Source organism: Paramormyrops kingsleyae, chromosome 8, assembly GCF_048594095.1.
Source record: "Paramormyrops kingsleyae isolate MSU_618 chromosome 8, PKINGS_0.4, whole genome shotgun sequence".
NCBI lineage: Eukaryota > Metazoa > Chordata > Actinopteri > Osteoglossiformes > Mormyridae > Paramormyrops > Paramormyrops kingsleyae.
The window spans coordinates 4,718,724-4,746,494 of record NC_132804.1 but is presented as its reverse complement, the minus strand read 5'-3'; the positions used below and the strand labels follow the sequence as shown (position 1 = coordinate 4,746,494).

The following is a 27,771-nucleotide window of genomic DNA, read 5'->3' as shown; positions in this document are numbered from 1 at the left end:
TAACGCTCCTTGGAAAACATCTTTATTTTTTTTCTTTACAGGAGTGTATTGCTGTTTTAAACATAGTGCAAAATTCAGTTTCCACATAAATACGGCTGAAATAAATTACATATAAATAAACACACAGTGATGGAATAAGTTACACGCGATAAGATACATTTACACTAACATCAAGCTAATGTCTCACCTGATACTTATATTTAGATTTGATATTTACAATATTTGCCAAAAAACGAAGCCAAACTTGAGATACCGCATGACCCCTGGACCTGAACATAAGAACGGACAACAAAGTGCACCAACCTGTGATAAAGAATTCAACATAAAACAGACGATCACGCCTCCCAGCTCCCCCACAGGCTGTATCTGTTAAGCAAAATCCTTAAAAAAAGGAAAATGTAACTTCTCAGAAGTTTGCAGTCATATGATATTACACTACAATTCAACCAAATAACTAAACTGATTTGGACAGACAGCAGACGCTAATGCACTGCCTGTGCATTTCACCGTCTCCAAGTATTTTCCACTACATGACACTTTTTGAAATTTCAAATGCATTTGCTGCTGTATAATCTCGCTCCAATACAAAACTAATCAAACTCTCCATTGATTTTCAAAGGGATTTTTATGCTACACTATAACAGCTAAGGAAAATCAGTTACCATAAGAGAGGTCTTTCCCCACTTTCAGAAGCATGCACACAGCCAGAGAAGCCTGCCAATGGTGAAGGATTTGTTGTCTCTCTATTTAACATCCATCTGACTAATACTGAGTCACTTCCAATCAGTTCCAAAATGATTATTGGAATATAAATGTAACTAAATGTAATTCAGGTCTGACACCCCGCTTTGCTTTCATTCTTTCAATTTTAAACAACCTATCAAACGCCACTAAATGTAGTTTTTCATTATGAAATAACAGAGCTGTAGTGGTTCATCAGTAAATACATATATCTTTTAAAATATGAAGTTTTTGGTGTTTCCACCATATACTCTTTCTCCATCCGTTGTACAGTACAACAATGACACGATGTATAAAATAACAATAATAAATACAAAACAAACATGTTATAAATCATATTAAGAATAAAGTACATTTATATCGATTAACTTTTGGAAAACAAATTTTAAATGTTATAAATTTCAGTAATTATTATGGCCTTCCTTGCTTTGTAGTGCATTAGTGGCATATTTCTTACCTAATTTGTTTTTAAGAACCTTCTGTCTCTCTGAAACATTATCTATTCATTGTAGCATCTATTTAGACCACCTCCCTGTAGTGTAGAACATGACTAACCATTACTGCCACCTACTGTGGCAAGGCGGCATTGCAGCTTAACAGCCTGCTATGTAGGCCAAAAATTTACTAGACATGCATGGCAGATACGAGTCAATAGCGACATTCCTAGAGTTGGGCGGTAAGCCAAGATATTTAAAAAAAATAATAAATTTTAATTAAAAATTCCAACCAAGTCAACCTACAGTAAATGTAATCATGTGATACAAATCAACTGCAAAAATCAAGAAACAGTACTGGCTGTTGGAGCTCTGGACAGTGACAGTGCAGTATGTCCGGGGGAATATGTCATTTCTGATCCTCTCCCTGTCAGGAATGCTAAAGTATCCTTCGAAAGGAGCCAGCATTTATGTGCGAACAGGGTTCTCAATGACCTAACACTGCAAACCCACGCAGTACCTGCCAACTCCTCCTTCTGTCCATCACCTCCTCCTCCTCCTCCTCCTCCTCCTCCCCCCCATGCCCCCGTTCCTGCACTCCCTGCTGCCCCCTGCTGGCTACACCGAGCAGTTTCGACGCTTGGACCAGCAGCAAGGCTGGGCGGGGGCCTGCTGGGGCCACAGTCTTTGTCAAAGGCTGGTGGAGGAGACCGAGAGGGTGGGTGACGAGGGCGGGGGGAAGTTGAGCAGCTCCAGCACGGCCACGCCCACGCTGCTCCGGCGCGTGAACATGCAGGAGGCCGCCACCCACTTGTTGCTGCGTGGATTATATTTCTCGATGGAGTTGAGGCTGGAGCTGCCGTCGTTGCCGCCCACCGCGTAGAGCCAGCCGTCCATGGCCACCAGATCATGGGTGCTCCTGTGAGGCCGGTGACAGGAATGAGATGAGGAAGCTACCCCCTGCTCACTCCCTGCATGTACAAGACATTCTACCCCCCTAAAGATATATGGTAATGCACCTTCATAATGCATTTATAATGCATTTATAGAACATTCAGTGCACCTTCATCATGCATTCATAGAACATTCATAAGCAGCATGTACTTGACCTTAACACCTTTACATTATTATACAATTATAATCATTGTTATTATCATTTAATGTTTGTTATTATGGCATGTTCGGATGTTACGGTATACTAGCTCACTACTTAGAAATGACCCAATAGCCAGTTTGTTTATATTTCCTGCCATTCCTATTGCAAACATATCTGGGTGCATGTAAAATCGCATCCACCTACTCATCGACATGAACAGAGTCAAGTCAAGAAGAAAATCTTTTACCAGTTTTGAGTTCAATGTAATATCTAATCTAATCTAGATTATGCAGTCAACGCTTCTACATGGCAGTGTTTAGGGGCGCAAGCCCACCACAATCAGGAAAAACCACGTACATTTTTTTGGTCCCCTAGACGAGCGAAACAAACATGTAAGCAAGTTGAAGTAAGAAGACATGAGGAACACGAGAAACATAGATCACTGCGAGATCACCACGAGATGTCACGTGAGAGACTGCCGTAAACACCCCCCCATCCAGTAAATATATTTTATGCATTTATGAGTCACTAAACTTTTTCCCTGTTGTCTGCCGGCTTTTGCGTTTTGTCTGCGGAATTTGAAAAAACGCTGACCCCGCGATATACTGTACCGAAATGGCGATGGGGAAATTCGCGATACAGAAGGGTCGACTCGATATGTACGATATATAGTTAGAAATGACATGTAGTAAAACATCAACAGGTTTCACACTAGTGCTTCAGCGGCAGCATTTTCCCTGTGAGTTGCAGCCGCCGCCCAGCCTTACCTGCGGACGTTCATGGGCGCCACCCCCTCCCAGGTGTTGGTTTTCGGGTTGTACCTCTCCACTGAATTGAGGCAGCTGGTTCCATCGTTGCCCCCAGCAACGTAGAGCATGCCCTCCAGAACAGCGACCCCAGCACTGCTCCTCCGGCTCAGCATGTTAGCTATAGATGTCCAAATGTTACTCTGCAAGGACCAGTCGGAGAGGTGCTATATTCAGTTTCCTGTCCAGTACTATTCTGGTCAAAGCAGGTAGAGTTTATAGTTTAAGCAAAGCTCTGTAGAGCTCTAGAGGTAAAACATCCCAGGTTGTTCAGCAATCTGGTCTGATCTGAGCTATAATTCATTTTTGACCCTTTGTTTGCCCTCATTGTACTGCCCTCGCTCTCCCTACCAACAGAATAAAAACAATTTGTTAGCCCATGCAATAAAATCAATGACTTGAAAATGATAGACTTGGCCCCCTCACAGGTAGAAATATTTTCGCAATTCTAGAGAATATTACACAAGTGAATGTTACACAAGCTTACCTGTGGGTCATACTTTTCCACCGTCGCTAAGTGTGAGGAGCTGTCATATCCACCAACTGCGTATAGGTTGCCGTCTGAAGCATAAGGACAAAAGATGAAAGTTAAAAGATGTAATACCTCCTTATTAACAGAATCTATCAAATACATTTACTACGAGGTAAGAGCAAAAACATAGGTATTTACAGTGCCTAATGAATACCATGTTTTATTGTCTTCCAAAATTGAATCATTGTAGATTTCATTAAGCATTTTGACACTGATCCACTGAAAAAGCCAGTGTTTGCAAAAATAATATAAACTCTACAATGTGATCTGAGTTAATTACCTACATTAACAATAATTGATTGCATAAGTCAAGGATTTTTATTTTAGTATATATGGGGGGGACATAACCATATGGCAGGAGGTACGAGTGTGTTTAAGGGGGCAGGGGGTTTGACGCTGATTTGGTTCATACTGATATTGAAACTAGGGCTGCATGATATATCATGTGCAATAATACAGTTTATTTTTGGTAATTTCATCCGCTTCATATTGCAGTGTTAATTGAGGAAATTTCTCATATCGGAATATGATATTATGCAGCACTAACTGAAACCAAACATACAGCTGTGGCATAAGTACTTGCCCCTTCAAGTCAGTATTTAGTAGAGGCACCTTTGGTACCAGTGCGGATTCTGGATCCTGGTCGCAGAACACCAGACCAGCTCTTCACCCTCACAGAGATAATGGGGGGGGGGGGGGGTTTATGGTAGTTTACCCAACCAGTCTACATGTGTTTTGTGGCCCTGGAAAAGGCATATGATTGTGTCCCTCAGGGGGTCCGGTGGGGGGGGGCTTCAGGAGCATGGGGTACGGGGTCCATTGTTACAGACCATCCAGTGCCTGTATAAATGTAGCGAGAGCTTGGTTTGCATCGCCAGCAGTAAGTCAAACTCATTACAAAAATGCTCAAGCTCTGTCAAGGTGCATGCAAACCACATGTGAACAGCTGTTTTCAGGTCCAGCCACAATTTGTCAGTTGCATTGAGGTCTGGGCTCTGATTTGGTCACTCCAACACATTAACTTTGGCTGTTTGTAAAGCCAAAGCTACAGATGAATGGCTTATGTTTGGTGGTGTTGACTTGCTAGAAGGCAAAACCTCCCCCCCAAGGTGCACTCCTCTTATTTACCTCCTGGGAACTCTTGCTACATTTTTTTTTTTTACATGGCCTGCAGCAGAGAAGCCGCCACACAGCGGGAAGCTGCCACCATCATGCGTCATGTTGCCCATGGTGTGTCTTTGGTGATGTGCGGTATTTTTCTTAAGGCAAACGCGGCGCTTAGAATGATGGCTAAGTTCGGTCTCTTAAGACACCAGAACCTTGTCCCACTTGTTTTCATTCTCTGACATGGCTTTTAGAAAATTGAGATGTCACACAAGGTTCTTCTTTCCCAACATTGGATATACCCAGACAGTTTTCATATGTAAAGGCTGCCCCATCTCAGTCACGGAAGATTGTGACTCCATCAGTTGTGGCATTTTTCCACTGGCATACAATAACCAAGCTGTACCCAAGCCAACTATAGTCACAGTGCGCTTCCAGCTCACTTCAGTTTTCCACTGCAGAAGAGTCGGCTCGGTAAAGGCGTTGCCAGGTTTGGAGAGTGACAGTGACATAAAACCGAAGAGATGTTTATTTACTGTTCACACGGTGTACATCATGATTTACTATGTGCTAATTTCCGAGCACCCCACGCTAGCAGAATCAGCATTCGCTTGCATAAATTTGCATTACGAATCCATTGTGTTCGGCTGTTCTATAGTACTTTTTTAAGTAGGAGTTTCAAAATTTTTCAGTTCCAAGTTATTGGGAATACACTGGTACATCACGATGTGTGATACTGCTAATAATGAATATTTAGAATATGCCCTTTTCCTCATTATATAACCCATGTACAGAACCCCGGTATCTCCTTGCGTTTCGGCCAATCAGACGGTGGTGACGTAACCATCCCGAATTGGTCACACTTTCGGCCTTGCTGGAAAGCAGGGGAATGTCAGAACGGCTATGGTTTGGGTATGGCTCGGGTAAGGCATGCATAGTTTACAATAGAAAAATGTCAGTTCATGGAACGGTTCAGTTCTTCATGGCAGTGGAAAAGCACCACTGGTGACCTCCCATGCTAGCACCCGTGTTGCATGGTCACTTGGTTTTTGAGGGCATTAAACTCCATGCAGATTTACAGCTGTACCATATTCTTTCCATTTGTAATGACTGACTCAACTGTACCTCAAGGGATACTTAGTGACTTGGAAATTTTCTTGTACCCATTGCCTGTTTCGTACTTTACAATCACCTTGTTGCAGATTTGTTTTGGAAATTCTTCTTCCAAATACAAGTATATGTATCCTACAGTCACTTGAAACACCTTGACTGCAGAGATAATCCCCATTTAATTCTGCAACTTCCAAAAACCAATGATGCATCATTGATGATTAATTTTCTATTGATAAATTGATTGATCAAAAAAGCCTAAATAAATCCACTGTGATTCAATGTTGTAAAACAATACAACATGAAGGAGCCCAAAGGGGGGAATACATTTATAGACACTATATGTGTAGGAGTGTATTAGGTAATGCAATGAGGTAACACAATGAAAGGCTCTCACACACCCAGCATGGCCACTCGGACATAGCGCCTCCTGGTACTCATGGCGGCGACGGACGTCCAAGTGCCGGTCAAGGGGTCAAACCTCTCCGCGCTAAAGGGAGCAGAAGAGATCTGACAAAGCACCGCGGAATACACATGTAAACACGGCATGCGGGCCAGTTCATACCTGTTTAAACAGGAAGCGCCATCATATCCACCAACAGCGTAGAGCAGGCCGTGGAGGACGGCCACGCCCAAGCAGCTGCGGCGCGTTCCCATGGAAACTTCCGACTGCCAGGAATTTGTGACGGGGTCATATGACTCCACAGTGGCCAAATCCGAGGTACCGTCATAACTGAAGAAGAAAAAACAAATTACGGACTTTTTGGCTTTTTTTTTGGTGAGAACACTCTGGATATTTAAGCATCAATGACATTTTTCAGTACAATTAATCAAGTATTAAAATGTGGCTCATATGTCAGTTGCTCACAGCAAGAAAAGCAGCGGAGTCACAAGGAGAATCACCAGCATAATTTATTCATTCCTTGAGTGATTGTCTTACCCCCCAACCGCGTAGAGCTTGTTTCCGATGGCAGCCACGCCCACCCGTGCCCGCCGCGTGGACATAGAGGCCACCATGTGCCAGCGGTCTGTGCGGGTGTCATACGCCTCGCAGTCGCCATGGATAGCGAACAGACTTCCTCCACCTGTGGAGAGCACAGCCCCGTTGGCTTCCTGTCCCCTTAAACTGGCTGCATGACTTGAGAGGAGTGTGAAATACACAGAAAAGCTCATGCACTCCCCATATCAAAATATATCTACTACAATATATTTTGCTGTACATATTATGAATCTTCAAGGAGGCTACTGATATTTATTACAAACTAATATTAAAGATTTTGTAAAGCATGATTTATTTGTGATTTTTTTTCTCATTTATGCAGAAATCAAGCTCTATATACTGTACTGTAGCTTTCATAAGCAAATAGAGACTTCTCAGAGGTACAACTTGGGTTTTGAACTTGCATCCCTCTGGAAGCAATCCTTCTCCCAATCCCAAGGAGAGTAGTGATGTCACTGACCAACGGCAAACAGCACGGGACTGGCCCCCTCACAGCGGCGAGGCCGGGTGCGACTGTTGCTCAGAACGCCTCGCTGCTCTGGCATCAGGTGGTACTTAAGGGCCTCGATGAGGAGATCTTTGCACTCGCTGTGGTGCCGCACCAGCAGCTCTGTGTCCACGCTGCTCATCAGGAAGTCCCTGGTCAGCAGAGGCAGCCTAACACACTTCATCAGCTGGGGAGGACACACAGGGTGGGGGCATGAAGAGAGGCTCATCAGAACTGGGACCTAAGTAAGCTTGGGAAATGCAAAAAGCTTGTATGTTAACCCCCTGGAGTCTGAGGCCAGTCAGCCACGTTTGAGGTAATCAGACAGGCCCGGACATTTTCATATATTTCACTTATACTACATTTATACAAAATTTATCCCAAAGTGCTACATATGCTTTTATTCAGCACAAACTGAGCACCAATAATCTGAAATCATTTAGAATGTCATTCATCTGTTTTTTGTTTAAATCATCTGTAAACATACTTTTCAGAAAGCTATTTTCAGAGGTACTGAGATATTGGGGAAAAAAACAGATTATAAATATTTCTGGCCAAGACTTTTGAACTCTGGAGCTTGTAAACATAGGTGTTGGCCACACATAGGTGACTGAAGCATTCGGAAATTTCACGTGGTGTGATTCTTAAAGTGTTATAACTTTGGAGTGACACTATTTTTTCAGTGGCACAATGAATATTGACGAGGTAGGTTTCACCACACCTGTAATGGTTTACATGCTGTCAATGGCCCATCAGTCTGGAATGTCACTGTCACTGCCCCCCCCCCCCACAACTTCGGAAAGCCAGTGTGAAATTTAAGAAAAGATGAGATAATAATATCCGTCTCCTTACAAAGCTCTAAAATATATATTTGGTTTCTATCTATCTATATATTTGAAAAGTAGACCGTACTGGGCCCCAGTACTGATGACGCCAGCCTATACACATGTAATTATATACCTCAAAAATTATATACCTCAAAGTTCCACAGCCAGTAAGGAGAAGAAACTTAAACCGGCATTAAATTTTGAAGACGCACACGTTAATGTTCAGAATGTTTTTTCTCTTGCCTTTGAAAAAATTCAGTTGTGAATATCTCTCAGTCACTCATCCTAAAAAAAAAACATATGCTACTTTAATACTAACTGTACTGTATATAAACACATAGTCCTGTGACAAAAGGCAGCCATACTGCCCCCAGGAATTCTGACGGTGCTCCATCTTTCATGCGTGTAACGTTACTTCATTGTGTATGTGCACAAGCGCATGGAATCAACGCAGAAAACACACAGTGGCCATGATGTGCACGTCGCCGTGTTGTGAGCGCCGAGTACAAACCAGCGCTAAGGCTGCATTCGATGACCGAATGTGTCACAGCAGCGTAACGCGGCCCGTCCCATTTCAAAGGCTCCTTCAATCTAGAAATGCGTCCTAGAAATGCGTTTCAAAGGCTCCTTCAATCTAGAAATGCGTCCTTCTTTGGCCGAGTCGCAAAGGATGTACCTGAGGGATCCTCCACAGCCCAACATATCCCAAGATTCATTGCTCTGAGGTAAAGTGGGTGTGTCCCGGCTGGGCAATAGGGGCGGTGCTTTGTGACTCGGAGGTAAGTGTGGGAACAGCTGGTGATGCAAACAGGAAATTATCCATAGGCCAGACCGTCCCATTTGACAACACTTTGTGTTTCACCACATCCTACGAAGGCTATTCCTTCGAAGACGGTATCCTTCGAGGATGCAACCCCTGAATACCTAGCAGGCAGGGAACCTTTCAAGCAAAATAGAGAATCTGACAGCTTTACGCTTAGAAGTACCTTAAACTATTGCAATAACTTTTTTGCAATATAAAATGAAATGTTCCAACATGTTCCAACGGCTTTATGTGGTGTATATGTACACTGAGAGCCAGAACATTCATGATGATCGCAGGAGTAATGTGACGTAACACACAGTGCATCGAGCCCTGCTGCGTTTGGCGCCACGTAGCTGCAGGCCTGTCAGAGGGCCCATGCTGACCCCCGTCCGGTGCCAAAAGCGCCTACGATGGGCATGTGGGTGTTGGAGCTGGACCTTGAAGAAATGGAAGAAGGTGGCCTGGCCTGATGAATCCCATTTTCTGCTGCATCATGTGGACGGCCGGGTATGTGTCAAGCATCTGTGTACTAGGGAGTCTCTAGCAGCCGGAACCAAATTCCCTGTGTGCCAGAATGAAGCTGATTCTGATTCTGAAGCATCTGTGGGATGTGTGGGACCAGCAAGGTCACTCCACAGCCCCATAGGCAGCAAGGAGCGTTACACTGTGCGTCATGACACATCACTGTCGTCACCATCATTAAAATGATCTGCAATCTGTGCCTGTGTCAGGGCTTCATTGTTGCCCTCCTCAGACCGCACTCACCACAGCCAAGCATGAACACCCCACACGCCTTGCCTTTCGGAGATGCTCTGACCCCAGTCTCCTGCCCAGAATGACTCCATCATCGTCAAAGTCACCAGGTCTTTATCCCTGCCCACCTCAACTACAAGTACCAAATAGTGCCTTACTGTCCAATACATCCCAGACCTTGACATTGCCGTTATTTACGTAATATGGAGGTGGACATAATGTTTCCATAATATTTCTGTATGAAATGAGACATTATTGTTGATAAACTATGAAGCTTAGACTGCATAGGGTTAAAAGACCGACATCAATGCAATTTAATGGCTACATATAGTGAATTAGGAGAATAATTAGTTTCGCTGAGTGTTTGAGCGATTAGGTGGCATAAAGACGTAGACACTACACTGAGCTGGGGGGCGACGCCCCCTTGTACCCACCCTGGGCACATGCTGCCGCCGACCGTCGATGTCATGCTTGACCCAGCTCAGCACAGCCCGGTACACCTCCTCTTCTGATGGGACATTCAGGTTGTCGCTGGAGATCAGGTCCAGCACCTGCCCAAGCAAACCCAGCACGTCACCACGGTGTCCTCATGGAGGAGGTTTGAAAACATGGGCATGGAAAGAAGGCAGAGTCGGTGTTGCCCCATGATAAATGATCTGTTAACACAGGGCATTTATCAGAAGCAGAAACACAAACTGCAATGCAGCTACACACCACTGAATTAGCTCAGAACCTTATTACTATTGTAATATAATAAAAGGTACAACAGCATTAGCTATCCCAGGATCTGATCCATTAAGCCATTTGTGTTGCTCAGTTCCTTAATTTCCAGGCCAGCTTTGTGATTTCAGGCCATAAGCAAATCCTGTGAGGGGAAATACCATGACTTAAAACGAAAGGACTAAAGATACAAGAAATTACGATCTGGATACAACTTCTACTGCAGCACTGCCTTATTTGACAAGCAGTTGGATGCAGCTTCACATGGCTACACAATCAAATTCATAGATATAAAGTTCAAGATGTGCTGAATTGGTCAGGTGGACATTTTTCTTGGAAGATAGTCCATCTTATAGCGCAGTGTGGAGTAGGACAAAAGCAAACGGCAAGCGTACTGATCCAGACTGACTGCGGCATTCAGCCAATCATTATATAAAGCACACATTGTGTTTTCTCTCGCACCAATAAACACACCCAGATGCCAATGTCTGCCTTTTGTTCTCGTTCCTTGTCATTGCTTCCACTAAAGTCCATTTCTCACCCCATTCCTTTCTCAAACCCACGGATCTATTCACTGCACTGAAGAGAACAAGTCTTGCGTAAACCTTTATGCAAAGGTACCATCAGTGTATAATAAAAGCTATAATACAAAAGATGGGGAAAAAAACAAATCAATAAAACCAAGGATGGGGACTCTTTATGAACCTGGGCGATTTTAATGGTTGCCTGTTCTTCTTAACTCTGTGAATGTAATTAGACAACATGGTTCAGGGCCTTTTCTAGGTCTGTGGAGCCCAGACACATACACTACGGTTATGGGTGCCTGAGCAGTCGGCACGAGCTTTTTCCAGTTGAGCTAGACACCAAGTTTAGCCTACATGCTGACTTCATCACCAATTATTCAGTGTTAGAGTTCAAGGCTATAAATAGCGGCCTTGCAGCCTGTGAAGTCATTGCATGATAACCCCCTCTGCGTCCAACCAAATCCTTCCATGACAGACAGACAAAAAGATGAACCACTTCTAATTCAATTAGATGGTGGCTGCAGCATCACTATGAGTCAAAGTGCATTGTGGGTATTGATGCTGAAAACAGGTTGCAGCAGCATCCTGCAGATCAATCTGCTTCATGAACTATCCTTAGTGAACGAACGCATTAAAACTAAGTCCTGCGAATCATCATAGACGTGCCATGTAAGAGAATAAATCACAAAAATATGGGTTTTCAATATTTTATAGTTTGCACCTCAGTGTTGGAGACTGACCACTTCATCCTCTTGTCTCCTGTTCCTCACCTGCTTCAGAGGAAGCAACATGAACTCTTCGGTCTTGGACACCTCCACGAAGTGCTGAAGCACGTACTTGTGGGCCGACTTGAGCAGGTCACTGCAGGAGTGCGTGTCGGCGAAGCCGCGGATGCCCAGGCAGTTGGAGGGGTCCAGCTGGCTGAGCAGGAACTTGCAGCAGGCGTCGCGGACGCCGTTCAGCTGCAAGAGGCTGGCGGCGGGCAGCAACGTCTACAGGGAGACCGGCAGGGGGGCACAGAAATATACATATCAGGCTGAAGAGCGCGTGATCATCCACATTCTACCCAAACTGACCAAGATGGGGGGCGGGGGGGGGGGGAATCATACCTAGGGGGGGGAATCATACCTAGTACCAGATACAACAAAGACAGGTATCTTTGGCCTTGTATAGAAGGACAACTGCACAAGGCCACCACAGTGCAGACAGTCACAAACACAACAACTCTAATTACACTGATGTCCAAGCGTGACAACATCTTTAATAAGCTCCACTAAAAAAAATTACATTTAAGTTTCATTCAGAGACCACAAAATATTTCAGTTAAATCATTAGTGCAAATAGCTTCGGAGGATGTGCAGCTAGAATCTTTCAGGCCTCCTGGGGCACTTTCTTCCTGAGGTTTAAAGCTAAAATGTTCTTTTACATCAAGACTACAGCAAAGAATGTGCAGTATTAATGTTCTTTTTTTGCAGCTTCACATGCACCATTAACACACTGCAGGTGCATTTATAACAAAGCTCGTGCTGATTTAATATGACACATCTTAAGATATTTGGGGCAAAAAACAAACTCCCTGGAGAAAAAAGCAGAATGTTTAAAAATATAAACATGAATGATTTAAATCTGTAAAGGGAAGAAGTATTCATATTTTATTCATTACGAGAATGCAAAACACGAGAAGCCATTTCACTTCCTTGGATAAAATACTCCGTGCCTGAAAAAGACCGCTTCAGAACCCAGGCCTACATAATGAAAATGGTTGAGTGGTATTCAGATGTAGACGCTGCAAGACGGCAAAAGGGCAGCTCACCTGCACATTGCCCTCCCCCACCACGATCTCTGCCGTGTAGGCATACTGCACAAGCTGCTCCAAGGCTTGGGGGTCGATGTCGTGCAGGGTCACATGGGTCTGGCGGCTCTCGGACATCTCGTCTGTGCAGCGCGACACCGAAAACCGCTGTGGTCAACCGGCCAAGTAAGACCCCAAACCAAAATTAGGGTGAGATGTTCTCATGGATTCCAGGATATGACGACCTCCTGGTCTTGTCTATTATACTTCAGATTTCTTTATTAATTATTGTTTGAATTATTGTCAAAGGTGCAGTGTCTTTTTGGGTGTAATACAATCTGCGGACCTAACTGTGACCGCAGCCACTGTAACTGGACACCTGCGCTTGCAAATGAACGCTGGAACTCAAAGTAAAGAGGAGAGATGTCAGTGTACCATCAAAGTCACCAGCAATGCAAATGGCATATGCAAATACGTGATGGTGATGAAAACGCTGCAGCTTTATTTTGAATATCAAGGAGCAAGTGATGTATCATGCCGCACAAAATTCACATTTTATTTTAATAAGGTCAAAAAAAATCATTTAGGGAATAGCGTGATGTACTTCAAAGGAAAGTGATTAATGTGCAGTTCAAGAAAGAGTCAGGATTATTTTTTATGTAGAAATGAAGCTTAAAAATGCTGTGAGAAGACAGTGAGAATAAGGGAGGCCCCACCTGGTAGCATGCAACAAAGAGTGTGATGGGGAGGTGAACAGGGACAGGGTCAAAGACAGGGACAGGGACAGCGTCAGGGTCAGGGTCAGGGTCAGGGACAGGGTCAAAGACAGGGACAGGGACAGGGTCAGGGTCAGGGTCAAAGACAGGGACAGGGACAGCGTCAGGGACAGGGTCAAAGACAGGGACAGGGTCAAAGACAGGGACAGGGACAGCGTCAGGGACAGGGTCAGGGACAGGGTCAGGGACAGGGTCAGGGACGCCAACTCACGTGCATCTCGCATGACACTCACACTTTCAGAATCTCATGCTCACACAAGACATCTTACAGCAAATCTATATTCATTATAAACCTAAATATAGCTACATCAAAAAGTGTTGGGGTAGTTTGAATACCCTACCGACTATTTACAAGGTAATAAAACTCTTACGTGCATGTAAATGCCTGTGCATGCGTGTGCAGACTTGTCTCGAATTGAAGATCTCACTCCAGCCATCTGAGCAGAGTTGGAAATGCTGCAATAATGGCTTTGACTACAGGTAGAGCGGTGGGATATGCAGGGTGCTGGGGGGGGGGTTACCTACTTGTGAACATAGCATGGAAATAAGGGCTGCAGGATGCTAGCACCACTTTGTGAGCCTTGATCTCCTTATTGGCCACGTGCAGCACGATGTCGCACAGCAGGCCACGCTGACGCATCCTGCTCATGGACACAAAGGAATCGTGGTAGTGGCGCTTGGAATTGTGGGAGATGCTGTGGCCATCGCGGTTCAATAGCTGCATGCCTCCTTCCATCTTGGGGCAGTGGTCCTGAGCCTGGGCCTGGTCCTGATCTGGTGTCAGTCTCAACTGCAAACAAAAAGCAACAAGTTAATGGTGGATCAGGGTATAGTGGAATGCTTTACTTCACATCAATAATCCAAAAAACGAATTGTTATTTGGAGATTTATTAATGATCAGACTTGCTTTGTGATTAACTGTTATTCATTTTGATAAGGCCATAGGGTAGGGAAGGTTTCTTGGGCCCAGATCACAGAGGTTTGTGTACAGGGCAGTGATGGACAGGGTCCCACTAATCCGCTAATTAGCAAAGCTAACTTTTTCACTAAGGGCAAAACGTCAGCATGAGCCAGTCGCAGAATAGGACTCCTCAGACAAAAATATTTATATCTCACAAACAGAATATCATTAACATAAATTTTATTCTGGAGATTCTACATAATCCTGTGATCCCCAACTGGGTAAGCCTTAAATACCCCCGGTAATCACTTAAGCCTTGCGGAACTAAATTGCTAAACAGGTTAGAATTTGTTCTCTGGGTATATTTTAATGGGTTTCAGAGCCCAAAACCAAACAGAACCTCTATTCATGTGATTAGTGTTCAGTAGCTACCTTCTGTTACATTTTTAGTGGTTTATCAGTTTAAACTTTTGAGTTAGCAGATTAGGGGTTATTTCGAATGTAACGATGAATCACGAATCAGTTAAAAATCTATGTAAATGTATGATGATTTAATTTGGCTGATGTGGAAAATGAATCGGTACTTTAGGAGTACTTCCCAGTACTTCAACAGAAAAACTGGTGTAATATTACATTTGATTTGACGACGTCAGTTCGACATCATATGTCACTGCGTATTCACGTCGACGTCGTACGTCAGTTTTTGGTTTTGACCGAACGCGAGATGGTGAGAGAATTTGAAATTGAGGACGCATGGCCGGGTGGTGCGGTGGCGCAGTGGTTAGCACTAGGTTCGGTCCCGGGTCCTTTCTGTGTGGAGTTTGCACGCTCTCTCTGTGTTCGCATGGGTTTTAGCTGGGGGCTCCGGTTTCCTCCCACGGTCCAAAAGCGTGCAGGATAGGTTGATTGGGGAGTCTAAATTGGGTCTGTAGTTCTGCGAGTGTGAGTGTGTGCGCCCCGTGGTGTGTTGGCTACTGCCCGGAATAGGCTCCGGTCCCGTCCGCGACCTCAGTTGGGATTAAGCAGTTTCAGAAAATGGATGAATGGATGCACCGCCCGATCTTAAATCAGCGGTGTGGCAGCATTTTAGCTTTCCGGTAATCACAAACGAAAACGGCGAGAAAAGCAGATAAGACAAAAACTGCATGCAAACATTGTAAAAGGCTGATAACATACACAAATAGCACAACGAACGTGCTTTGAGCATGTCCACCGGCACCGCAGTGAGCTCAATTCACCACCACCAGAGCGAAGATTATTAAAAGGGCAAACCGCGCTAAAAAGCTGCACATGCAAGCCTTAGTTTATTTGAAGATTTTTTTTTTTTTTTATTATACTTATTTGATTTTTTTAGAAAGATAAATAAAGGAATATTTTTGAATAAATTTGTCTGCAGCTCATTCTGTTAAAAAATCGTGAGAAAATCGTATCGTGAATCGCGAATCGTAAGCTGAGTGTATCGTTACATCCCTAGTGGTTATCAAAGCTAACTTTTCAGTAAGGGTAAGCTGTACAAATTGGGTAGCTACAAACATTTGACAAACATTGCAACAAAGGGACAACTTTGGTGTATGGCAGTGGTGCAATGTTTGCCGGAAATTTGGGCTGACAAGAGAATCTAGGAACAACTGATAGGTAACACCCAAAAACTGATATCTGATAAAATATGAGACTCTCTCCTGATACATGCAGCATGAATAAATGAAAATGGCTACAGTAAATCAGAGTGCCGTGTGTCACTGCACTCCAAATTAGCCAAAAAATAAGCACATTAATCATGAACTCTGTTGTGCTGTGTGATAATGCTTTTCTACAACACAAAAAGTTACATAGTGATGATGAAAGCATGCACAGGCCCAGACCATTAAGCACAGTATGAGCGCAGAGCAACAGCAGAGTGCGGAGGGGGGAACAGTCGTGCTGGGGCAAGGTACAAAATAACCAGGTCAACTGTGAGTACGCCCTAAACTAGGGTTATTCAAATCACGGTCCTCGAGGTCTGAGCACTGCTGGTTTTCCAGCCTTCCTTTACCTGTCAGTCAGGTGTGAAGCCTCTGACCAATCAGAATCAGTAATTATTAAGCTAATTACCTGGGAGAACTGAAAACAAGGCCTGGATTTGGAATCGAGGTCCAGATTTGAAGAACCCTGCCCTAAACCGTGTTTGGGAAGGTGCTGAGTATCTTTAGTTAGAACTGTGCTAGGGTTAACGTTAGATCTGAATTGAGTAGGTGTTGGATTACACAGAAATTAAGATGGGATTGGGTCAGCCTTCGCACAAGGAGGGCAAGGTAGTGATCCACTTTGCAAAGTGAGTTTAACAGATACAGTAGGAAAAACAAGACAATATGTGGAAAATCCAGGGTTCCATCTGCTGTGTTTATATTTAAGGCATTTATGCTGGAAGGTATTCCTGTGCTTTTATTCTGTGATTTCATTTTTTTGGGGGGGGAGGTACACAAAGAAGAATGGGGGAGGGGGGGGGTAGGGGATTTAACTCCTCCAATAGGGATGCTAGCAGATTTTTGGTGTGTGAATTATGGATCTGAGTCAGTCATTCATATGGATGTGGGTGAGAAGCACCAATGAGCGTGAAAATGGTTAGTCAGAGACGGCCTTTTCAACAGGGACAGATCGAAGTGTGTAAGAATGAAATTAAGGAAAAATGGAAACGGGCAAGATTGGAGAGCAAATGCTATGTGGAATCAGGAAGCAGATGAGATGAAAGAAGTTACACTGAAAAAAGAGACAGAGATAGAAAAAAAGGCTAAACAGACACATATTGCTACAGGATTTGACGCAGCCCTAAGATCAATGAAGGCAGATGTGCCTACGAATAGGGAAGATGACGATCTTGTTCAGGAAGCCATAGCGCACAGATTAGTCTAAAGTGCACGTATACAAGCAAATGCTTGTGGAGGGCCGAGGATGGGTTCTGGAGAGGATTCAAGGGGTGTCAGAGCAACACTCAGTATTGACGGAGGAGACAGGAACAGAGCCACATACTCATCCATCTGAGAGTGGTCTGCAGGAAAACTGGAAGGTGGAGTTAGAAAACACTGCACAAGCTGGAAGTGGGAAACTGTGTAAGGAAAACTGGAAGGTGGAGTTAGAAAACACTGCACAAGCTGGAAGTGGGAAACTGTGTAAGGAAAACTGGAAGGTGGAGTTAGAAAACACTGCACAAGCTGGAAGTGGGAAACTGTGTAAGGAAAACTGGAAGGTGGAGTTAGAAAACACTGCACGAGTTGGAAGAGGGAAACTGTGCAAGGAAAACTGGAAGGTGGAGTTAGAAAACACTGCACCAGCTGGAAGAGGGAAACTGTGCAGGAGTTATTACATGGTGCAGCTCATCTATATATAAGCAAATTGATGGTAAAAAAGGCCAGTATAATAATAAGCTATTATCACTATCTGTTACCCTTCAGGTTACATTACAGACAAAGACATATGGCTCAGTAACGGGCCAAAGCAAAGGAAAAGAAAGACTAGGTTTAGCACGAGCTAGAGCAGGCATGCAGTGTCGGTGGCCAGATTGGTCGCTAGGCTAGTGAATGCCCTCAGCAATTAAAGACTGCGAGGACTCCCCCCAGCCTCAGGGTGGAAGGAAGTGTCATACACGTTCCTCCATTCAGGTTTATAATCTTGTGCCACATTTGGCCAACAAACAGAGAAAACTGGGAGGTGGCACAGTGGTGCAATGGGTAGCACTGTTGCCTCACAGCTCTGGAACCACGGTTTGTGGCTCTGTGTGTGGAGTTTGCATGTTCTCCCCATCTCATCGTGCGGTTTCCTCCAGGTACTCTGGTCCCCCTCCCCCACAGTCGAAAAACATGCGGAGGTGAATAGGAACTACCAAATTGCTCATAGTTGTGAGTGAATGGTGTGTGAGTGTGCCCTGCGATGGGTTGGTGCCCCATCCTGGGTTGTTCCCTGGCTTGTACCCATGGCCTCTGGGATAGGCTCCAGACCCCCCATGACCCTGAATAGGACAAGCGGTTACAGAAGATGGATGGGGAGAGAAAACCTGGTATTTCATGAGTGTCCTTATAACAACCCTGTGATCTAAACCTTCACCTGTAAAGCTGGGTACATCAACAGGTGTTTTGCTCACTGAAGGAGCACCACTGAAACCTTCAGGCGGGGCTTGTTGTGTAAACTGAACTGTACAGTCAATGGTAGCCCAGATGGAGTATTTATAGTGATACTTGAAGAAGAAACTGAGACTCTGGTGACTTCTACTTGTACTCTAACGTTGTCAAATCCTTCAATGTACTGGTGTAGATTTCCTGATCATTTGTTTTCTTTTCAGTATAATAAGCTCTGTGACTTTAATCTCATCAAGTTCTCTTTCCTTTCTTTGCAGATACCGACGCTGCAGTTTCCAGAGCTGCACTGCACCTCTCGCTACACAGAGTATGACGACACAGACTGTGCTGAGCTCGGATAAAATGCACTGAGTACTGTGAGCTCCTTTCTTTAACTTCATTTCTTTTCAGCCCATATGGAGTGCGTGCACAAACTCACATGCGACCTTGGTGATTCAGAATGGTTATCATGCAGTGCACTTGGGTAGGATGGTCAGGGAAGAACAGAAATGCCAAAAGAACATCTCACAAGGACTGCTGGTCGACGTGGCAGATGGAATCTATCTTGCTTGATGTCCAACATCTATGAGCACTTCTGCTGTATTTGCATAGGCATCTGTTACTGCAGGGATGTCTATCCATGGCCAGCTGTCACAAGTTCCAAGCCGTCTGCGGGCTAAACATCCCAGTGATGTTGGTCACATTCGTGGAGCTACCCGTCTGTATTACTTTACACACTTCCAAGCCCGTTCTGAGGAAGCAACATCATCCACTTTCCCGAGAAGCTGAAAGAGCTATAGCACCTGTGATTACTCCTTGGAACAAGGAGTAATAATTCCTACTCAGAGTCTCAATAATACTCCCATATTGTCGGCCGAGTAACTGGGAAAGGATTCATGGCGATTGGACATGCAGAACCTGAGAATGCATGGGTAATTCCTGCTTTTCCAGTGGTCCCAAACTCAACAACTATTCATCATTGATTTCTGTTTGCCGTTCTCTTCTGTTGCAATAAGGACATTCCACTCCCTTGCAGTTCCTATCAGTAAGACGTATATAGGCAGTCCCCAGATTAGGCATGGGATCCAATCCCTACGTCCATCCTTAAGCTGAATTTAAGTAAATCAGCAAAATAGCAATATAGTACATAATAACAATAATAAAAATACTAATAAGTAAGAATAAAAGTAACTAGGTACAGTACTGTACCTCATGCTGACAAAGTGCTGAAGCCTTGCAATGGTTTCATGAGCATCACAAAGTAGTGTATGCATTCGTTATTACAAACCATTGTATTTAACCCAAATATTTAATATAATTGACTTTATTGTTGTCCATTTGTGAGTACGAGTTGTTTGTAATTTGGACGTTTTTAAACTGGGGACGGTTGGTACACTGTGTTGCTTCAAGTTTAGACCTAGAGTCCCACACTGTTTTCCAGGAGACTCAGTAACTCAGTGACCCCCCTGGTCACACCCCCTTCACTGCAGCATGTAAAACAAACACCATATTACTTGTATTAAGTATTACTAAGTGCATTATAGATTAAGTAGCATTAGCAAAGACACTATTGGACATCAGGAAACCATCGAGCCCTGAGCTGCTTCACTGGACCAAGGAAGAAACTCCCCCAGCCTTGAATGCAGCTAAACTTCTTCCTTGTCCAAATGATGGGGAGCCACATGATTGCAAACTGGCTGTTTCAACCTCCATAATCTCCATGCATCAGATGCTCCCCTGATCATACATGTTTCTTCTCTTGCTCCAGATGGTACACAATGCAGGACATGCTGTTATTCTGATGCTGCTCCACTGCTAAATACAACCTATGCTTAGAAACTGAACTTACTCCTCTTGCTAGGGCCTTATTAAGAGGCTTTGTGGAAACAACATGCATTTCTCATCTGGTAACCCTATTAAGCATTACATTACAATTCTAAACCTAATTTCCAGGAATCTTGAACCAATTAAGACTTCCTCATTTGACTTCCTCTGTTGGCCCCTGGAGGACGGGCTCCCCCTTTGGGTCTGGTTAGGGTTAGGGCTTCCTCTGCTGCCCCCTGGAGGATGGGTTCCCCCTTTGGGTCCGGTTCCTCCCAAGGTTTCTTCCTTCTAGGGAGTTTTTGCCTTGCCACTGTTGCCTCTGGCTTGTTCTCAGGGGGCTTTGGGCAGTGATAATGTAAAGTGCTTGGAGACAACGTAATGTTGTGAAAATACACTATGCAAATAAAACTTAATTGCATTGAATTGCACTGAATTGCATTGAGTTGTTATCGTTCATGCCATGCACAAATACCAAGGCTGTTGCAACAGAGGGTTATGGAAATCAGGCTGTGCATTTTGTGAATTGTCTTCTAAAATATGACGCCTTCCTCTTCGGTGCCATGATTGGTCCCAAAAGCATGAGTGTCTTATGCCCCAACAATGACTAAAATTGCTCATCAATTGTGTAAGCCATTTGTGCCTGCATAAAATGTTGGAAATGTAGTAGAGCCTATCCACATGGGCATATTTACATATCTGCAGATGGATTTTATTGAAATGCCTGCTGTAAATAAATACACTTCTGGGCTAGTAATAGTAGATGTTTATAAACAGGTAGAACCTTATCCTTGTGGAAGGTCATATGATATTACAGTGCCTAATGTTAAAACTAAAAGTGTTTATCTGCAGATTTGGCATCCTATGGAGACCGTGTAGTAACCAAGGACCCCACTTCAGAGGTCAATTGGTAAATGGAGAGTGCAGGGACTTCCAAAACAAACAGCATCTGCATTGTACTTATGACCCGCTATTAGAAGGAGTCATAGAAAGGTACAATAGGCCATTGAAAAACAAGCTGCGGACCGAACCTCACAGTCTGCACTTGGAGCTTATATGATAAGTCACCTCCAGCTGACCCTCTTTAAGACTGAGCTTCTTGTCTTCCCTGCAAGCCCTATCATAGACTATGACTGAGCTGTACAGCTTGGATCATTGACATTGTCCCCAACAAGGTCTGCCAGAAACCTACAGATGATGATAGCTAGTCAACTATCCTTGGCTAAACAGCTACCTCGTGGGCTTGCATATCAACTCTGTATAATACCAGGAATATCAAGGTTTCTTTGTCAGAATATGCAGCTCAGCTTCTAGTCACGACAGCTGTCATCTCATGACTAGATTACCGACAAGACAACTAGCTTGCACTGTCAAACCACTGCAGATGTCTCAAAACGTAACAGCATAGCTAGTACTCCGGAGTCAGTTAAAATGCTCTCATGTTACAACCTCTTTCTCTCTTTTCATTGGCTCCCTGTAAGCACTCACACCATGTCCTTAATGCTGGCTTTCAGGTCTGTTAACGGAAGAGCACCCACCTCCATCAAGCAGCTTATCAAGACCTGCATCCCATCTTGCCCTCTTCCATCATCAAGCATGAGAGGTCACACTATTTCAACTGTGTGGTTCCTCAAGGGTGGAGCAAGATACCTATTCACATCCAGTCATCAGAATCCCCTTCAACCTTCAAGAAACACTTCAAGACCCATCTGTTCTAGGAGTATCTCAAATAATCCTCTAATCAATGAGAAGATCTTCATCTGTGATCCCTTAGCTGGTTTCTTGAGTATCATGAATGTTCTTTTTTGCACTTGTTTCCCCTTTCCGATTCCTGCTATATACGCAACATGTTGTACGGCTCTTGCTCCAAACCTACCTTGTACTTGTTATTAGTCATTCATTGGAAGCTAACCCTTGACCATTGCATGCTTGTAATGTACCATCTGCCTAGCTTATATGTCACTTTGGTCAAAAGCATCGGCTAAATTAATAAATGACACAATTGTTATTGGCATAATGTGAGGATTTGCCGTCATATGAAGATATGTTACTGAAAAAGTGAGGTTCTCAAATACAGCAAGAATAAAACACACTCTACTACGCTTTTTTACAAGCCCAAAACACCAGTGCCATGGCAATACTGACTGCAGAATATGACCCGTATAACAATTCTGCAATTCTACATCAACATTCCTTAGCCTTATAATGTAAACTGTGCTGAACAGGTATAAATTACTTGATGAACTGAAAAATCACCCCTTTTTTAATTCTAAATGGTGCTGACTGTTACATGGAAAGAGGGCCAAACATGACCATAAGATGAAAACACGTGGAATACTAACATGGGTGATGAGTGATTAAAGAGGTTGATAAAGATGTATTCTTTTACCTTCATATCAATATAAGGTGATTAAAAAGAGTCAATGTGAAATTACCCAACACTAAATTTCAAAATAAAGGTTAAACTGAAAAGCACTTTACCAAATTTCCAACTTGACATTAGTCTCTGTAAACCACATACCCAGCCTAAAAAAGCACTTCTACGTACTAAGATGACATGCTTCATTTCTTTCATTTAACTATTACCTGCTTATCCGCCTGTATTGCACAGCCACTACTAAATGTAGCATCTGAAAAGAACATCACAATATTCTTTTGAGAGGTCAAAAAGATATAGCTTACCCAAGTTCCAGAGAAGCAATTCATATTCTACCTTTAATGCTCTGTCTCATTAAGCTATTAAAAGCAAAAAGATATTTCATGTTGTTAAATGTTGCATTATTTTTGCTTTGCTTTTCAGTGAGGAAATTATGCATTTTGTTCAAATGATTGGCATTGCTATCAATAAAAGATCACCCTTTTTGAAATACACACCAAACATATTATGAGATTAGCATCTTTGCATCTAAAAATTAAAGCTCAAGCTGAAAAATTAAGAAATTCGACACCTTTTCACACAATTCCTCTTGCTGTGCCTATATCATCTTCTCATCCATCTTGTGGACCTGCCTTCATTTAAATAGCAGACACTTTATCCTAGATGATGTAAAATTAAGGAAGCAGGGTCAGCGAGTCCCGAACTAAATGAGGTTTCAAAGCCTTGCTCTAGGCACCAACAATGAAATCATTCTGTCGACTAAAGGATTTGAACCAGCGACCTTCCGATCGTGGGCAGAGGGTCATAACCTGTGAAGCCAAACGCCACCCCTTTCTTTGCATGAACAATATTTCATGTTGTTTCTGTGTGCACCGTGTAATGTGCCCTTTGTATATAGTACCAAACAATCAGAAAACCCTCCTTTTACATGCAGAGTAATAGGTGAGTAAATCCCTAAAAAGACACTGGTCTCTACTTCAAGTGAAAAGTCAGATGACAACACGCTGGGGAGGTTCAAACTGATCAGCAGTTTAATATCTAATATTATAACAAAATTGTAATTTTGAATATTTGTAAGGATATTTTTAAGTACTTCGTGGTCATGCGTATTTGTGTTTGATAGTGCACATATTTCACTGTACAAGGGCTCATTTGTTCAAATGATGATGATTTCTGAGTCATTTTCTGAAATAATTTCCTAGTAACAATTAATGATTTGATTTGTACATCTTAGTCATTATAAATTTCTTTCCTCCTATAACAATGTATAATGTCTATGTTTTCATGAATGATTGATGATTGATTCATCTACAGCCTTTATAATTGACCTAATGGATTCTAAGTAATCTTATAAAAGACCACAGTTGCCTTACATTTAAAGATTGATCAAGAAAAACAATAAACCTCTGTTCAAAGGAAGTTCCACTATGTCATGGCAGTGGACTGACCAATGGCAAGCTGTCTTACAACTCATGCCAAACCATGAGCAGTCTCATCACTTTGAGGTACTGCACTGCCACACCAATGACACAAAATGTTTTGAGACTGCTGGAATGGGTAGAAACAGAATAAATATGCAGCAGTGAAATGTATATTTAATCTTTCTACCTTTCATGCCACCTGTCATTTACCACAGATCAATATGCAGGTCAATTATTCATGTGATATGTTTGAAAAATGAGCGGCAGGCAATATACTGCAGAGGCAAACGTCAGCACAAGTTTATTTTCACATTTCCCACTGAATCCTGAACATAAAAAATCATATTATAATCTTTTCCCGTTCATTTCCTGTTGAAACACATAACAATGGTTTAGACCTGCAATATATGCATGCAGACAAATATGTAGGCTAAGAGTACAATAATATATGCATGTCATATACTTACATACATACGTCAGATGAATCCATGCGTTGCTGAACCCTCTTTTTGGATAAGAATGCCTAAGTACCTTTCTTTTGCTGTGTTTATTCACCACTAAAACCAGCAACAAAACAATTCAGGGGACTGGTTGAAAAAAGACATTTACGTTGAATTCATTTCTCCGCGGAGTCTCGGTTTATGTTTATTTTTATGCAGGTAATTACACAACCATAACCTCTCAAAAATATTCGTCTCTGGTGTTTTCAATAGGTCTGTCAACATAAATCGTGCAATGCATTAAAATACTAAGCACGGCTTTAGTCTACTGTTGACGTCAGTGCAAACGAAATGACTGCCGACATTAATTTAAGGTGGAACCGAAGTAGCTTAGCCTGCTCACTAACGTGCCAGTGCGTTAACGCGGTCGACCCAACAGACTAACGCGCAAATAATGAAAAACGACCTTATCAATGCAATGACGTCAAAACCTGAACAGTATTTACAAGGAAGCTCTGTAACATCCTATTTATTGCTATACTTCTCTGAGAAAGTAATTATAATCTTATGACTCTTTTAATATTTCAATACCTCTAACTCTATAGCTTGTCCTATATTCCCTTCAGTGGAAAAATTCCCTATTGTCACCCCGATAAGACAGCGAGGCGCCGCTTTCAGAAACACACAAAAGACTTATTAAGAGTTACTGTAATGCGAACAACGTTACGTGACAACGTTACCCGGCGTTGCGGACAGCAGCATACAGGCAACTAGACAACCGGCTAACAATCACAGCGCCACTGCTGGCTGCAAAACATCGCCTTCGAAAATACCGTTTAGCTAACCAGGCGTAAACTTAATATTAACCAGCATGCTACTCGCACCAAGCTACAGCGTATGTGTATGTACAGCCAGCTTGTTAGCACACTGCCAGTCCCTTTCCGCTTTTTCTAGAATCGTGTTTTAAGTAAGAAGCTAGGTTACAGTTTGTGTTACACATGTCAACGTATGTAACATGAAGGCTTCTCGCCTTCTGGAGTAAAACCAGTGCGCCGTCGGCTGCTCGCTACCCGGTCTGTCTCCAGTTAACTTCTAAAATAATGTTTTAAAACTCACCGTCTTCTGCTGTGGGTACGGCGGAAAAAAAATGAAGTTCTGCTTTATTAATCAGGAAAAAAACCCACTGTCAGATAGCCATAACTGTTGTTTTGCTCCAGCTCGGGGCTAGCTATGGCATCCGAGGCGATCCCGGTACCAGGAACGCTGCTCTTTCTAGACGTGTTTTAAAAAAAATAATTAATAAATAAACAGCTGGGTAAATATATTGTTTCTACTTGCCTTTCACTCGTATTTTAAGTGCCGCGATGTAACTGGTATTGGTCTGGTATAATGTATTGCTCCGATAAAGTACAGCTTTTCCTGTTCATGAAATAAAGACATTCCCTAAACGACGGCTCTTATGTCTTTGGTGCCTTTGTACTGCCCGTCTGAACGTCTCAAAATACCGACGCTAAAGTATTAAATACCGTAGCGCGGCGGGACCCGGCGAGCGCGCGACGTGCTGGACCGCTGCCAGCCCTGTAATTAATGCAAATAGCTCAGTGCAGTCATCCTCTGCTGGGTTCTCATTGTGTTATAAAGTAACGTCACGTGTGGCGTTTAATGTTAAATGTTAATGTAAATGGCAGTGTGTCTGGGGTGGCTATTCGGGGTGACCCGCACGGGTGTGAGTTTTTAGGGTGAATGGTGCGGGAGTGATGAGCGCCGTCTAGTGGCGGATTTATGCTACCTTCTGCCTTACTGTTGCTCAGTACCATGCCCTGGTCAATCTATACGCTACTGTCTACAGCAGGGGTCACCAACATGGTGCCCGCGGGCACCAGGATGCCCCAAAGCACCACATGAGTCGCCCGCGGACCTGTTCTAAAAATAGCACAACTCACCAGTGAGCAAAATCTAAAATAGTCATTGTTGATAAAATCATAAATGTGAGTTTCTTCACATAGATGAGTATCATTAATAATAATATATAACTAAAGGTAAACTGAGCAAACTTGTTATTTAAGAAGAGTGTTTCAAACTGGTAGCCCTTCGTATGGCTCAGTGCCCATGAAGTAGCTCTTAGTTTCAAAAAGGTTGGTGACCCCTGGTCTACAGAATATTCATAACACCAGAGGTGGGTGGTTCAGGCCCAGAAAGTAAAAATCCAGATCAAGGATTGGGTTCAACCAAGCAATTGAGTATAAACTGTCACAGCCACAGAGTACTCAGCTGGTTGGTTGAAACAAAACCTTGGTCTGGATTTGTACTTTCTGGACCTGAACTTTCCACCTCTGCATAGCACATCTGCATGTGATAATTATAAATGTGATAATTATAAATAGTTCGTATTTAAAAATATAATACCTCCTTTTAAAATTTCTAAAAAGTAAACACTTGCGTTATAATAAGAAAACTGTAACTATTAGTAGGACCAGTGTGGTATAAAAATACGCAATGTACGTTTTAACTTAGCATCTTTTACAAGTGTGTGAATTTAGATGTCGGAGGCCTTTGGTTGTTATTTGAAATAGAAAAAATATTTGGTTAAATCAGAGAAGTGCTTGGAGCAAATATTTTCAATCCTTCTCGGAACTTTTTTGTAGTTTCATATCTGATCATGGTTGCTACGTTGCATTACGTAACGTTGCTAATATTATACATATTATATTATATTGTACTAGTTTTTCGCAGATGCAGCGGAGGCTCATAACTGACCAGCACTTTGAACCTGCTCTAAACGACCTCTTCCCAGGGTTAGCACCCATCGGACCCTACCCTTCATGTCTCTTCCCTGTTTGGCCAGCAGGTGTCGCTGGTCATCCTGTCCTGTCACTCCTCCTCTAACCCTTGTGTGTTTTCTCCTGTTTCCCCGACCGTCTAATAGCTCAGTCTGCTAAGTGTGTGGCTCAGACTGAGTCCTGCTGGTCAGGGGTTCATTTATTTTGTCTGTTTATTTTGTTTGTTCATCTGTTTATATATATTTCTTGGATTTTGTTTCTCATTGTTTGTTTTCCATATTAAACTTCTTGTCCTAGGCTGCGCTTGTGTTCTGATCTGTTCCTTTCTGGTTCTGTTTAATTATCCATGTGTTTTATTTCTAGTGTTTAATTCTCAGTTAATGTTTTGTTTGTTCATCTGCTTATTTTTATTTCTTGGATTTACATGGGGGGGGGG

The 27,771-nt window shown here is 43.0% G+C and overlaps 1 protein-coding gene across 3 annotated transcripts; it reads right to left on the bottom strand.

The window, feature by feature from the left end:
- On the bottom strand, window positions 1-26,191 carry klhl17 (kelch-like family member 17). 3 transcript variants are annotated; one of them, XM_023830570.2, is made up of 13 exons: window positions 25,672-26,191; window positions 24,583-24,672; window positions 14,033-14,297; window positions 12,753-12,874; window positions 11,710-11,931; window positions 10,130-10,246; window positions 7,284-7,497; window positions 6,764-6,908; window positions 6,389-6,556; window positions 6,225-6,313; window positions 3,565-3,638; window positions 3,039-3,220; window positions 1-2,094 (listed from the first exon to the last, which is right to left on the bottom strand). In XM_023830570.2, the coding sequence occupies exons 2-13, from the start codon at window positions 24,586-24,588 to the stop codon at window positions 1,866-1,868; spliced, it is 1,833 nt and encodes a 610-aa protein (XP_023686338.1). In that variant the 5' UTR covers window positions 24,589-24,672; window positions 25,672-26,191; the 3' UTR covers window positions 1-1,865. The 3 variants fall into 3 exon arrangements, with proteins under 3 accessions (XP_023686338.1, XP_023686356.1, XP_072571127.1); XM_023830588.2 differs by lacking the exon at window positions 24,583-24,672; XM_072715026.1 differs by lacking the exon at window positions 24,583-24,672 and having other exon boundaries at window positions 25,894-26,191.
- Between the last annotated feature and the right edge of the window lie 1,580 nt (window positions 26,192-27,771).

Excerpts from the sequence above, each read along its gene's own strand:
- klhl17 (XM_023830570.2), bottom strand. Across the intron at positions 11,932-12,752 it reads TGGGGGAGGGCAATGTGCAG|ACGTTGCTGCCCGCCGCCAG; the intron begins GTGAGCTGCCCT and ends GTCTCCCTGTAG. Across the intron at positions 6,314-6,388 it reads GGCGCTTCCTGTTTAAACAG|CGCGGAGAGGTTTGACCCCT; the intron begins GTATGAACTGGC and ends TGCTCCCTTTAG.